At 42.5% G+C, this 14,088-nt stretch overlaps 2 protein-coding genes across 2 annotated transcripts in view; one reads left to right on the plus strand and one right to left on the minus strand.

Moving 5' to 3' along the window:
* Positions 1 to 509: 509 nt before the first annotated feature.
* Positions 510 to 10,569, minus strand: dcaf13 (ddb1 and cul4 associated factor 13). The gene is made up of 11 exons (XM_035672970.1): positions 10,361 to 10,569; positions 9,742 to 9,941; positions 9,523 to 9,630; positions 9,318 to 9,407; positions 9,053 to 9,208; positions 8,820 to 8,897; positions 8,633 to 8,715; positions 8,254 to 8,418; positions 6,355 to 6,490; positions 2,146 to 2,309; positions 510 to 1,579 (listed from the first exon to the last, which is right to left on the minus strand). The coding sequence occupies exons 1-11, from the start codon at positions 10,428 to 10,430 to the stop codon at positions 1,492 to 1,494; spliced, it is 1,338 nt and encodes a 445-aa protein (XP_035528863.1). The 5' UTR covers positions 10,431 to 10,569; the 3' UTR covers positions 510 to 1,491.
* Positions 10,570 to 11,073: 504 nt separating this feature from the next.
* LOC118336291 (mitochondrial folate transporter/carrier-like) overlaps positions 11,074 to 14,088 on the plus strand; it is a 4,562-nt gene continuing 1,547 nt past the window's right edge. Inside the window, exons 1-4 of the mRNA XM_035672903.1 lie at positions 11,074 to 11,571; positions 11,816 to 11,966; positions 12,100 to 12,185; positions 13,601 to 13,755. Of these exons, the coding sequence (XP_035528796.1) occupies positions 11,367 to 11,571; positions 11,816 to 11,966; positions 12,100 to 12,185; positions 13,601 to 13,755 (597 nt within the window). The 5' untranslated portion in view covers positions 11,074 to 11,366. The remainder of the gene's footprint in view (positions 11,572 to 11,815; positions 11,967 to 12,099; positions 12,186 to 13,600; positions 13,756 to 14,088) is intronic.

The following is a 14,088-nucleotide window of genomic DNA, read 5'->3' on the forward strand; positions in this document are numbered from 1 at the left end:
GACCATTTAGTTAAACAAAATAAGACATTACCATGAGCTTTGGGAACTTGTGATCAGTATGTTTTCCTTATTTCTTCACATTTTACAGATCAAATGATAGGTAGATTAATCAGTCATTAAAAAAATGTTAGTTGCACAAAACAACTGTGGTTGCGTCACAGAAAAAGCCAGAAATGCCTCCAAAACTGACGCCTCCAGGTATCACATTACACTGTATTGAACTATTGTTTGCAAAAGCAAAATGAACAGCTGCCCTAGACACCCTCCTGCAAACCCTTTCCACTGCCACACTCCAAGAGGTGATTTTCCCAGCTCTCAACCCTGAAGTCCTTCCTCGTCTTGCCGACCCTTTCCCAAAGACAGCGCTCTCTCTTTTTCTCTCTCTCAGGCTTAAGTGCTGATAGGATTTAAAGGACAACATTAAGAGGATAGAGCCTCTAACTCATTAGGGCTGTAAGTAAATTAGCACCTTTGTAGTGACCCATGTCAAACAACAAGAAGGAACTTGGTAGAGTTTTCACAGAAAAAAATGAAGTTTATTATAAATACACATCAGCAAACAGTGTAGGTCCCATGTACATATAGATTTTGAGTGTAGTATGCTCTGTAACATGTTACCTAGCTCATAGGTAATGTGATATTCCAAAACTGAGGGGAGACATGGATCGACTGAAGGAAGTTAATAAGACAAAACCTCTCACTCTTTTTAAGAATGGTTATTTTACAAACTAAAATCCTGTATTAAGAAAAAAAAAGCAGAAAACAACACCTGCAGATATCACTGACACCTTTGTTGACTTAGTGAAACGCTGGGAAATGGCGTCCACTTTATGGAGCAAGAAAGGGTTTGAACTTCACTCTAAAACTCTTGTCATAGCCACCAATTTTCCTGTGTACCACTGAGTGCAGCACCATGAGGGACACTGTCCCATATGTGCAACATTATATAGCTAAATAGCTTTTAGACAAGCCTTTGACCGTGGCAACTGGTAACAGAACTATCCTTTCGATGTTGTCGAACGGCAGGTCATTTGAAGCGTAATGAAACCTTTACACCATCTCTGGTAGTTTTAACAACTATAGCACATTTCTGGAACTTCATTCATAAAAAAAACAAAAAAACTGTGTAATTAAACCACAAGGAACATTGTTCATTTCCAGTAGGTCCCTTTAAATATTTGGATCAATTTAATCTGTTCGATTAAATCCTGAAATGAAAAATGCTCAAAAGTAAAATGTGGGATTTATCACTCAAATACAGGACCCACATTTGTGGCAAAGAAAGAATGCTTTATGAGATTTGTTGTTTGTATGCATTTACAGTCTGTGTCCGAGCATTTACAATGATGCAGAATTTGCCACTTGTCCTTCCCGCAACTGACAAATTCAAACTTTTTCTTTAAAATGTCCCATTTAAATGTCCCATGTGGGTGTGATCTTGGGCTCCACTTCATCTCTTGATGGCCTCTGTCTTTTCTTCTCCAGCTCTGTCTATTTGACCACAGTCACAACATGCTTCGCCTTCTCAGACACCACAGGAACAGTTCCTGGTTTGCTGTGCTTGCGGACATTCCTCTCCCTGGGAAAAAAAAAAAAAAGAGAAGAAGAGCCATGAATGAAACAATCTGCTGCTGAGAATATTCAGGAAGTAGAGAGAAGAGGGGGGGGGGATCAGCAAACAGAAAGGAGGAAGAGACTGAACATGAGATTGTTGACCTAACACCTACGTCACCGACTACACTTAATGTACCCTGAAAATAATGCATAAAGCATGGATAGTAAATCATTCACAGTCCAAACGCACGTCTGACGTGTCTCAATACTGCCGGTAATTAGAAAAATAAACGCAGACTGAGCTATGAATCACTGGACGGCAGGGCAAACTGGGACAATCAATCCACCATACAAGCTGTAAATGAGTATGTAAGGCCTATTGAGACCATGTCATAGGGGGCAGTCCCATCTGTGAGATTTTCCATTAGGCTGGTGTGACTGCATAGGTCGGACCTGCCCTGGCAGCAGCCCAAGCCACCATCACCTCTACGTGGTCACAGAGGGGACGTCATGCCATTCCTATACATAAATTAGTGAGCTCTGTTCATATTCCAAAAAAAGGAAAGGTAAAATAATAAGAAGAACACATACTTCCTACGGCGCGCCTCTTTCATAATCCTCAGCTCCTTGCTCTGGTGGTAGACGTTCTTGGGTAGATGTCGGTGATGAGTGATGCGTCTGATCTGCGGGTGGTGCTGGAACTTCTCTTTCAGCTTCTGATTGTAGTTTCTGGACTCCCTCTCTCTCGGGGCCAGCTACGGGACACGAGAGACAAAAGACAAAGAGACAAAAATGGTCGTTTATGATTGCCTTTAAAAATGGACATGGACATTTTCAGATGTGACTGTGAGTGACAGTGTCAGAGGCTTTCAGCATTCTTCTGATATACCATCATTATGGTTTGGATAGATCGAGGCAGTTGAAATCAAGGTCGTGGTTTGGATTAAAAAAAAAGATGGCTTGTTACGTTGAGATTCAAAGTTCTTTCTTGAACAGCAGATAAATCAGCACAATAAATTTGCCCATTTGTCATAAAAATGAAGGACTCATCAATGTTGGCCTAAAAGCTAAGATTGAAAAGTTCATTCTTGACCAGTATGTCAACTGGGCAAATTCCATCCGCTGATAAAGGCTGCGCAAAGTGCCTAAAAGCTCCAGTACAGCTATCTATTTGGTAACTGTTCTGTGGCGAGATGTCCAATGTTTGACCAATTTGAGATTATAAATCCATACAGTGTCTGCCAGGTGAGCCATTTCCCCTCTTCGTGCTACGCTAACTGACTGACTGCTGGCAACAGCTTCACATTCAACGGACAGACATGATTGTGGTATCAATTTTCTCATCCAACTCTTGGCAAGAAAGAAAATTAGCCGTGGAGACTTTCCCCAAAATGTTGCTTCTGAGAGGGAACAGTCATAATTCACATGGATACAAGACGTCCTTTTCAGCATCTGAACCAACAACCAATGTTTTCCAGTCAGAACAGTCTCTTTCTAAGGCATTAGTAAAGTTGTATTTATAACTGTAGCACGAACGAGAATTATGCATTATCCGAGTTGTTTTCCAAAATGTCTTGATTTTCCAGTAGACCACTGTGAGGCTAGAGTTTGTAGCTGACTATAATTATTTTATTTTGCTTCAGCCACTTTAACGAGGCCATACAGGTTTAGCATTCAGCTCAGGTGGTGTTTTGTTAATTACTGACAGTTCCCGTATGCCGTCTTACATCATAAAATGTTGGCCAGTACAGTAAGCAGTAACTTCATCTTGACAATGCGCTCATTCAAAACTGAATCAATGTCTGTTAAAAAGTGAAGACACCAGCTCAACAACATCCCCCCCTCTCCCTCATAAAAACCACCAGCTACTCGGACTTGTCTTGGCTAAGGCTGCCCTCCTCGAAGGCTTTTATTCTAATTAAAAGCAATGATTTGTCTCAGATTCAATTTGTTGGAGAAGAGCTGTTAGGCGCTGATCCTGTTGAACTAAACTAATTCCCCTGGATACACCCATGGTTAGCCCGCTAAACGTTGTTTGCATAATCTCAACAGGATGGATATGACAGCAGAGGATGATGCTTCACTTTGATTCTGTGTGGACAGCGAGGCTCGTGTGATCTCTACTTTTATAGCAAAGACAATCACAGAAATACAGGATTCAACGAGCTTGAACAGAGCATTACTTCCAATCTTTTTTCCGTGGCAGAGAAATGAGGCTTCTATCAGTTATGATATGATAACTGCATCTATTAAAGTAATTGCTGGGATCTGGGAAGACCTGAGCAGCGTGTGATGGCTACGGCGCTGAAAAGCTGTGTCTGGCGTGTGTGCGGTTGTGTATTGTACGTATACACCTCTGACTACAACCCAAGATGGGGCAAAAAATACAAGATCATACAAATAAGGGACGAGCAGTTTTGGAGGTAAAACCAACATTAAACAAAATGTCAGTAATAATCCCTTCTTGTAAAGGAAAACTGCAGAACATAACCGTAAAACTACGGCAAGCAATGTAAGTCAAAGTAGAACCAGGAGGTCGTTCTGTAAACTGTCATCATTTTACAGTGTGTGTAGCAGGTTTGCTTAAAAACTTTAAAGGGGAACTGGCCTGACCTTGCTGATCAGTTGAGTCAGTGTCAATTGGGTTTGAAGACTCAAGACTCAAGAAAAAAAATCGGGGTGTGTAGAAAGAAGTGAGCTACCCCTGCAGTCTGCTGCTCATCTTGAGCCTAATCATTTGAAGCTACATTAGCCGCTACTAAAAATAAACCCACCTTTATCTTCAACCGAACTGTCAGTTGAACATTCAGGTGTGGTCAATGGTCAAGTTGCATTGTGGGCAATGTAGGCGACAGGTTTAACGAAGAAGAAGAATGAGGATTAAAAGACGGTATTTCTGGCTCTGCTGCATCAGTGTTTTACTTAAACTGTCTGATGTGTGAGTGGCTGGCGGTGTTACACTGCTAAATGCTAAATGGGAGAGGAACTCTTTAAGATTGTCTGACTGCTCGTGTTTCTTGCACCTGGTCTTCACAGGAGACGGCTCAGCTGTATCTGAAGAACAGACACACTCCTATTTTAAAATCAATACAGCTGTCTACAATGGCTGCGTCATGGCTCGAGTTTCACTTGCACATAAGTGTCTTTCTAGGCTTCAAGCCTATTTTCTTGTGTTTTACATGTGTAACTACATTGACTGAGTATTGGGTTCTGACACGGGTGACCACACAGCAGTACTGGGGCTGAACACTTGCCATTGTTGCTCCACCGCTTTCACTATGCAGTCCATGGTTGTTACCCACGCTGACTTTAGCAATGTCGCCATGTTTCCTGATGTCAGCAATCCACTTAAGAACGATGTTATCATAATAGAAAGGATGGACAAAACTATAAAAAGACCCAATTTGTTAGAATCCACAATTATCCCACATGATCCATTTCAAATCAGACTGTGAATACCTTAATATAGTTCAAAAGTGGCAGCTCTTCATTGGATCAATGGAGCAGTCACAAACAGTAACACAGCACATCAATGCCCATCAATCCAAACTTTTCAAAAGGATTTAGTTGGCTTTCCAACCTTAAATCAATGGGCAGTGATGAGTCAAGGTTCCCAGGGCAGGGAAAAATTATTTTACCTCACTGAAAATAAATAGGAGCTGATTGATTCAACATGTTTTAGGTCTTGGCCTAAAATACAAAGGGTCTAATTTACACTGGAGTCAAAGGCCGCTGCTGCAAAGTTATGAGAAATAAAAAAAAATGAGTGATGTGCAGCAGCTGATGGAGGAGTCCCGATCGGTCCAGGGTGATGCCTTCAGACACAGACAAAGCCTTGATTCAGCATTTCAGCATTTCTTGATAATTAAAGACCCTTTCAGTACAACTTGATTGTTAATGCTTCATTATCTTCGGAGTGGCCCGCTTTAAGTGATTGGCCGATTTAAACTGCTGATAGGAGCAGCCCTTGTCTGATCTCTTTAAGTGCAAAGCTTGCGAATAAATCTTACACCGTGACAGTAAAACAAGTGCCAAAAGCGGGCCAATTTTCCACTCTGAAGCTGCATTAAGAGAATAAGCAAGAGTGAATCCGATTATGGATGAAAGATGGCTGTTGGAGATGGCACATGAGATGCCATTGATCTTTATTATTCAGCCATAACTGGGATTTGGGGCATTGGAACACTTCCCAGCTTTTTACAGGAGCTTTGTGTAACAGTTGATCATAACACAACGTTAAGGCCACCGCCTTTGCTATAATACAGCCTATATTATCTGAATACAATACAAGTGGTACTCACTAAACAGGATATTAAAAGTCAGTGGGGATTAGTCTGGAAAAGAAAACAGTCTTTTAGCTGAATCTCTTGTTGGCAATTTGTCAAACCACTGCACAAGCTTTTGAGTTTTCTGGACTTCCGGACTTCCACCTGCCACAGGAGTTGCTGTGCCAATTGGTACATTGTACTTATTGAGAGTGATTCTACCCTAAGTCAGCATCCATCAGGGCATTTGGCACCGGTAGCTGCTGGCATAGTCACCCACTGTTATCCTGCTGAGGTGGGCACAGGGCCACGGCTGTGTCGAAGAATGCAGCTAACTCATAAAACAAGATCAGGTAATACACTGGAGGCAGATGCAGTTGCGGTGCGGCTGACAGCTTGGGGAAATACAGCTGTTGACTGGCCACCACTTACTGCTTACCAAGAAGCAGCCAATAAGCAGTAAGCCTTAAATATGACATCGACGGAAGCTGAAAACACAAGTGAAAGCGGGGATGATATAAAAGGCGGGACTCACCACTCCTAGCTTCTCAGACGCGTTGGCTTTCCACAGTCGGATATTCATTTCGTCAGAGCCGCTCAGGATGTATTTGTTGTCTGCTGACCACTTTACGCAGATGACATGCTGCATGCGTTTGGTGTGGTACACTTCCCTAAATTGAAAAATGAAATAAGACATTACGTTGCCTTCATTAGCCAACTAAAACACACACCAAATACAGAATCAAATATTACAGTACAGAGGATTATACATACTGATCAGGAGTACTATGCTGCTGTTACACTCATTGTAAACCTATGTATATTGTTCTGGTTTGCAAACAGCTACGTTTTGTAGAACTATCAGGTCACTTTGTAGGCTTTAGAGCGTCACACTGCTTCATCGTTTGCTCCCGACGGAAAATAGTCTTAATAGACCTTTTTCACAGCAGACATTTTGACTGGTCGGTCATAGAACGAAACAAAGAGTTGGAACTAGCAACATTAACAATGGCTCAGTTGCATTCAGTGTCTTAGTAAGCATTTTAGTGAGCTAGCATGCAGAATAGCAGGGCCTTGGAACTGGAAAATCTAAATGGAATGAATGAAACTGTGCTTTTCTTGCAATAACATGCCAAAATGACCGCTGTGAAAAACGTCTATTACTCCGGCCACTAGAGGGCTTTGTCAACATAAACATGTATTATTTTTGGACATTTGTTAAAATGACTGAGGCTACTGTTTTTCTTTCGGGGACATTGGGGAAGTGTACTTTCAGATGAAAGCTTTCTCCAAAACAACTTGCTAGGTTCAGGTACTCGGTGTGAGGAACTGACAGGCTGGAGAAGGCTGGCAAACAATTTGGTGGAATAGCAAATGTTCAGGTTCAAGGTTTACTTAAGGTTAGTCTCTGTGGATTTTGTGTCAGTCTTGTTTTTTTCAAAATAGCATAATAAAAAACCTTTAGGTTAGCCAGTACCTAGGTTAGTAATTCAACTAGGGCTGCCATTAGCCATGGTTAAAGATATTATGCGGCCATTATTAAAGTTATATAGTTATTGGGCAGCTGTAGCTCAGGAGGTAGAGCGGGTCGTCCACTATTAAAAGGTTGGCGGTTTGCTCCCCAGCTCCTCCTGCTGAATGTCGAAGTGTCCTTGAGCAAGACACTGAACCGCAAATCGCTCCCACTGCTGAGCCATCAGTGTATGAATGTGTGCCAATGATTTAGTTGCCATTATTGGGTCAATGTGACGTGTAGTGTAAAGCACTTTGAGTGGTTGGAAGACTAGAAAGGTGTTAATACACACGTTATACATATGCAGTCCATTTAAAGTAAGCTGTGGCTTCACCTTTTATTTATATAAAATGTGTAATGGAAACGAGGTAAAGAAATACCACATTTCTGCTTATAGTCAACCTCAAAGTGCTGTTAACTGTTGCTACAACACACAGTGTTTATGTAGCATTCTAAGCTCGGACCTGCCCATGCCGTGATGCTGTCCAGCAACTGTAACACAACTGTGGCTATTTGTTCTAGATCTTGACCCATGTACAAACAATACTGCACGTACCATTACGTCACATAGCAACCAAACAATGGCTGTTTTTTTTATGGTTGAGAAGGTCAGTCAAAACAATTAGCATCCCCACATTAGCTTTGCCAACTAGCAACTATTATGTGGCCATTGGGCCTTTTTCACAGCAGACATTTTGACTTGCCATAATAGGACAAACTTGACTATCAGTTAAATATCAATACCTCAAAAGGGTAAGATACAGTATATAGAATAAAGTAAATATAAAGAAAAAGAAAAAAGAAAACTTGACTCGATCATGGTTCATTCAGAACAGAACGAGTGTTTACGGACCACAAATACAATCACAGTAAATAAATGACACACTGACAATGGTCATTTTCTAAGCTGGTGTTACTAACCTGCTGTGGCCACCGTCCTTGGGGAAGATGCGGACGGTTTTGTCAAAACTGGCAGATACAAACTCCTTTCCAGTGGGAGAGTAGTCAACATCCAGCACTGCAGAGACATGGTCCATGTGCACTGTGATTGGCCGGTCCAGGTATCTCATGTCGTATGTGTAGAGGCTGACGAGACAAAGAAAAACCCCCGTTGTTAAAGCTGTGCCTTAATGGAGAGCACATCAGTAAAACAATGAGACCATGCACTGATCGCCCTTCTGTTTGGAAGGTCTACAAAAGATGCAGTAGGACTCCCAACTCCTGAGAATGTGAACAGGAGGACTAATTCAGTGCCAACAGAAAAACTATCATGTGTAACAATCACTCTCAATCAACTCACTTGTAGTCCTCATTTGAACATGTGAAGTAATACGCTTCCATGGGGTTCCAGCATAATGTGTTGCTCCTCATTGTCATAATAACCTACAGAAGAAAATGGAAACACACCGCAGATATAAACCACATCACGTCATTGTGAAGAAATGGGGGAGAGAGAAATCCCGCAGCAACTGAGAAGCAGAGCCTACCTTTTTAAGTGGTGCTGATTCTCTCATGTCATACAGTACTATACTTCTGTCGGAGGCACAGCTCGCAAGGAGTTCAGTCTGTGGAAAGACGTAAACAATTAACTCTAAAGAGATCAGCAGGGTGGCAGGTTTAAAGAAGCCTGAGTGTAACCAGCATAGTGTGAGTTTGAACACGGACAAAGTGTGTGCCAGGACGAGGCCTGTCTGAGCATGGTGGATACACGGTGTCTTACCTCCACAGGGTTAAAGCTGACGGAGCTGAAGCTGTCTACGCCCCAGGTGAAGGAGCGGATCGGGCTGCTCCTCTGCTCATCCCAGATGTCCACCTGCTGGCCACATGTCGCAAACACAGCATCCTTCCGGTGATGGTCCAGTCCTGTGAAGACTGTCTGCAAGGGAAAGGAATCAGGTTCACTACGATGAAAAGTAAAATGTGACCCATTCTAATAATTTTTTTTGTTTGATAAGAAAACTACAGCAGATGTCCTCTGATCATACCTTGCCCAGAATAGTGTTGAGTGGCTCCTCTTCCTCTCCGTAACCTGGTGCCTCCATTTTCCACTGCTTGATTGTTTTGTCGTCACCAACCTGTTAACAGTCAGCGTGGCGAGATATAAAACAGATGCTGTATTAGAGGTCAGCGAATAATAAAAAAAAAACAGACTAATAAAACTCTTCTCAGAAGTCGACGGGCAGCAGTCACCGTGAAGAAGGATGTTCCACAAAAGCGGACAACCATTCCCCGGACGAAACCTTCGTGTGCTTGGAGCGTGCGGCCACATTCGTGTTTGGACAGATTCCACACTTTCACCTAAGGGATCAAACAAAACGTCCTGTTCATTTCAAGAATGAGTGCACAGTGCAGGGTTGTGTCACAGATGACGTTACTATCTGGGGTAAACAGCTCAGTTAGTACAGTTACCTCTCCGTCGCAGGAGCCAGACAGCAGGGTGGAGAGGCTCGTGCTGTGCTTGGCCATGCAGTTCACCCCGTCTCTGTGTCCGTCCAGAGAGGCCAGGAAAGGCTTGGCAAACACCCTGTCGAGCTTAGTGGCATTCAGAGCCCGGGTGTACTCTCTGCTCACCTCAAACGGATGCAGCGTTGGGTCATAGTTTCTAGGGACTAAGGACAGAGAGCAAACACTCCTTAATGCGCTGTAAGGCCGGCCAAAACATACAGATATATGACATGTAATTGTGGAGATTTTCCTTTGTAGCTACGCATATTTAATTTACACTTTATTAAATGTACATATCTCATATGACATACAGGACGTGCACACATGACGTAGGCTCATTCAGACACCTTAACTAGGTGCTAAAGTTGTAGCTGTTAGCACGTATCTGAAATATCCTATTTGCTTTGTACTTTATATCCGTGCTTACAGACAACAGTTTCTCCAACAGAATTAAAGGGCTTTGTTACTTGAGCCACAGGTAATGCTTTATGAATGGAACAGCCTGTGAACTTAAACAGACTGTGTGTGGCTGGTGTTTGCCAGCAGTACAGCTAGCCTACCCGGGTTAAAGTGTGGAACTTACCACGCTGAATATCTAGTTTGGTCTCCCGGACATAATCATCCGGGTTCCTCGACAGGACTTTAACCTTCATTTGGCGGCAGAGTGAAAACGGACAGACACTGAGAACAGGCAGTGAGGTTGAAGTTAAACAGGGACAATATTAGCGAGCACTGGCCATGTGTTGATGAAGAAGAGAGTCGCTGGGACCGCGTTGCATTGTGGGATGTCCAGTCCTCTTCCTTGCGTCACTGACGTTTCACGACACAGATGTCAAGGTGCAAAGGGTAACGAGGGAAAGACAGGAAGTACAACGAGTTGGTCTTCAAACGAAGAATTTCATATTTTGCTGAGTGAAAAGTTCACTAATTCATAGATATTATAGGTAAACTGGATAAGGAATACATATTAATGAAGTAAAACAACAGTATACCTTGAAAAAAGATATGAGAATACACAGGCGTAGATGAATGTGTAAGAGATGAAAGTGTAAATAATCAATATAAAATGAAAAAAAAAAGATAAAAAGGAGAATATATTTTAAAAGTGAATATCTTTAAAATGTTCATTACATTACAAAATCATATTCACTTTTACAACTTTGTGTTGTTACCATTGACAGTATACTCAAAAAGATACCGAAGTAATGAGCTCCTCTTACTGTTCGTCTAACACTGTTTTATTTTGAAGGTTGAGGCCGGAAGCACTGTTCTGTACTATGGTACCTTGACATTTGCTTACTACTAGCAGCAAGGTCGAGCTGTGGCACTGCTGCTTGACATTTAGGATAACGTTACCTCAGCCATGGGCTTCCCCCGCATGACAAAAACGTGGTCCAGCCCAGTCCAGTCAGAAAATGTGGACGTTTCCAGGAGTTAGTGCCGTATTAGTGCCATATCCACATTGTGCAGCAGTGTCAATGAGTTGTCGTCTGAGTGTTATAAGGAAGAATTCAGCATTACCTTACGGAGAGCTCGCGTTGTAAACACAGCTAGCTGACAGGAGCTAGCTAAGCGCGTCCCCGGTAGACATGAGCTCTGCTCCAAATCACGGTTCCGTTAACGTTACAGAGACTGGGCTGTCCAACAAACCCGTCTCTGCTCTCTCAATAGCCGGACACGTCCAGCAGGTGCTCAGCCATGTGAGGGTAGAGAACCTGGTCGCCGGACTCAGTGGAGGTGTGGTGTCAACACTGGTGCTTCACCCTCTGGATCTGGTTAAAATCCGATTCGCAGGTACAGAACGATATTAAACTATTGATGTATTGTAACAGTGTCCTCTGCTGTAGTTTGTGTCCTTTCCTTGAATGCAAACATGTTAAGAACTCCGGTTAGAAAGCTGGTATTTTAAATTGATTTGCTGGATGGCAGTGGCACCATGCTGCTATGTCTTAACTCTATCCATTTTAACAACTGCTTTTGTTTGATGTTACATTCGGGACATGGCTTAACTGAGCTCTTTGGTGTCCTTTCAATGTAGTAAGTGATGGCTTGGACTTAAGACCCAAGTACAGTGGCATATTACACTGTATGAAGAGTGTTTGGCAGCAGGAGGGGCTGAGAGGACTCTACCAAGGAGTGACACCCAATGTTTGGGGTGCCGGAGCATCTTGGGGTCTCTACTTTTTGTTGTACGTAAGCTGGAAACCTGTTGGATCACGTCTGCTGCATCGTGATATTTATCATGACTTGTTTCGACCTTTAAAGTGATCTGTAACCGCAAGATGTGTCTTCTTTTTCCCCCCACGCTATCTTCCCATACAGCTACAATACGATCAAAGGGTACAGGAAGGAGGGTCGTCAGACTGAACTGAGCGCCACGGAGCACCTGGTGTCTGCAGCCGGAGCAGGTTGGTCCTGCAGGGAACTGGACACTGTTGACACACTCACATAATCGGTACACAACAACAACCAGATAGTACTGCTCAGAGCCGGCCTTAGCAGACAAGAGGCAGATACAAATGAGCAGCTCATTCTGTTCACTTTAGTCTCCCTGGGTCACATGGGTCTGCTTCCTGCAGCCAAATGAAGTTAGGGGCTGAAAATGAAGCTTCAGTATGGTTTTTATTAGGAATAGCTGAGCAGTAGTAGAACAACTGCCTCTAAAACTATTTAAATGCATTATAGTGCGATGGTGCTGGCTGATATACAGAATGAACCGGTTTTAATTTCCTGTATGACATTACCTTTTAATACACCAACACACTGGTGCATAGCTGAAACTGCTGTAACTCTTCAGTCGGCAGTAATATTGTTTTTGCCAGGAAGAGCTTTATGATCGGGGGAGGTTGTGTAGTGTGTATTGAGCGGGTAGCCATTTTGACTGCGTACCGGTCTTACTAGCGGTTCTAACTTTATAACACATCAATTAGTAACCCACAACGGACTCTGCTTAACAGGGCAAAACACCATGGCACACACGATTTGTTTCTTACTTGTGCAATAGAAGATTGGCAAAATATATCTTACTGAATATTTTAAGCAGTTTTTACTACACATTTTACTACGTTGCAGTTTGCACAATAACAATTGTTTACATTCTGATTGCTTCATATATTGTGGGGCCAAGAAAACTCTATACTATACAGTATATACAGGAAGATATTTAAGTATTTGTATATTCTGTGTACTCCTGACAGTAAAATAAGCTACATAATCCTATATAAAGTACTGTGAAGCCTCCAGAATCTTAAAAAATACAAATTTTGGTCATACCACCCAACCCTACTGTAAGGAGCTGTGTTGGGTTCAGATGTTGCTGTTTGAGTGAACAGAAGTCACTGTCATATTTATGATTTGAAACCATTTCTAACGAAGTACCCTTTTGTAAAAGAGTTTGGACTGTGTCTATCAAGCTTAATTCAGTTTGTCATTCAGATTGTGCTCAGATGGTATTCAGGGATGTAATGTGAGTCAGGAAAGAGCACCATAGCAGCTATAGACCGTAACTGAAAAGATACCAGCATGTATTCTTTAAAAAGACGCTAAATAGATTCAGGACGCTGATGTAAATATGTGTCTGTACTCTCACAGTGTGGTTCAACAGACATCAATATGTCCTATTAATAATGTTAATGTCTTTGCTGCATGTCATCCCCTCTCTCTGCCCCCCTTTCCTGTCTGTCTTTGGCTGTCCCTATCAAATAAAGGCAAAAAAAAGGCAAACAAAACAAAAAAAAAATAGTGTTTGAAGGAGCTGGCTGTGTGTGTTAACAATCCACTGCTGTCAGCCTCGTTCTAACAGTGCCTACTCGTCCTCACCTAGGCATCCTAACGCTCACCCTCACCAACCCTATCTGGGTGACCAAGACCCGGCTGGTGCTGCAGTACAATGCTGACCCAAATAGTAAACAGTACCATGGGATGGTAGATGCTCTGGTGAAGATCTACCGCCACGAGGGAGTGCCTGGACTGTACAAGGTCAGACATTAGTGTATCTTTGATGTAATATAGCAACACATGAGATGCTAACCTAAGGACAGGACAGCTGATTTATTAGAGGAGTTACTACAACAAAAGCTATCCTTTATCCTACTGGGCTGAAATGAAGTTTTGTGTTGGTTCATGACCACTAGAGGGCACCACCAGCCTATATTAGCTGTAGTAGAGAACTTGTAACCCATGAGTAATGGTGATAATATCCAGAGGTTTAAGCTGCATTTGAGCTTTTTCACTATGTGAAATCTATTATCCTGGAAAGATCATTGCTACCACATAACTCACACAAAAAGTATTTTAACTTGGCACGGAGCT

The sequence above is a fragment of the Morone saxatilis genome, unplaced genomic scaffold, assembly GCF_004916995.1.
Source record: "Morone saxatilis isolate NCDOM2014 unplaced genomic scaffold, NCSU_SB_2.0 Contig24, whole genome shotgun sequence".
Taxonomy (NCBI): domain Eukaryota; kingdom Metazoa; phylum Chordata; class Actinopteri; family Moronidae; genus Morone; species Morone saxatilis.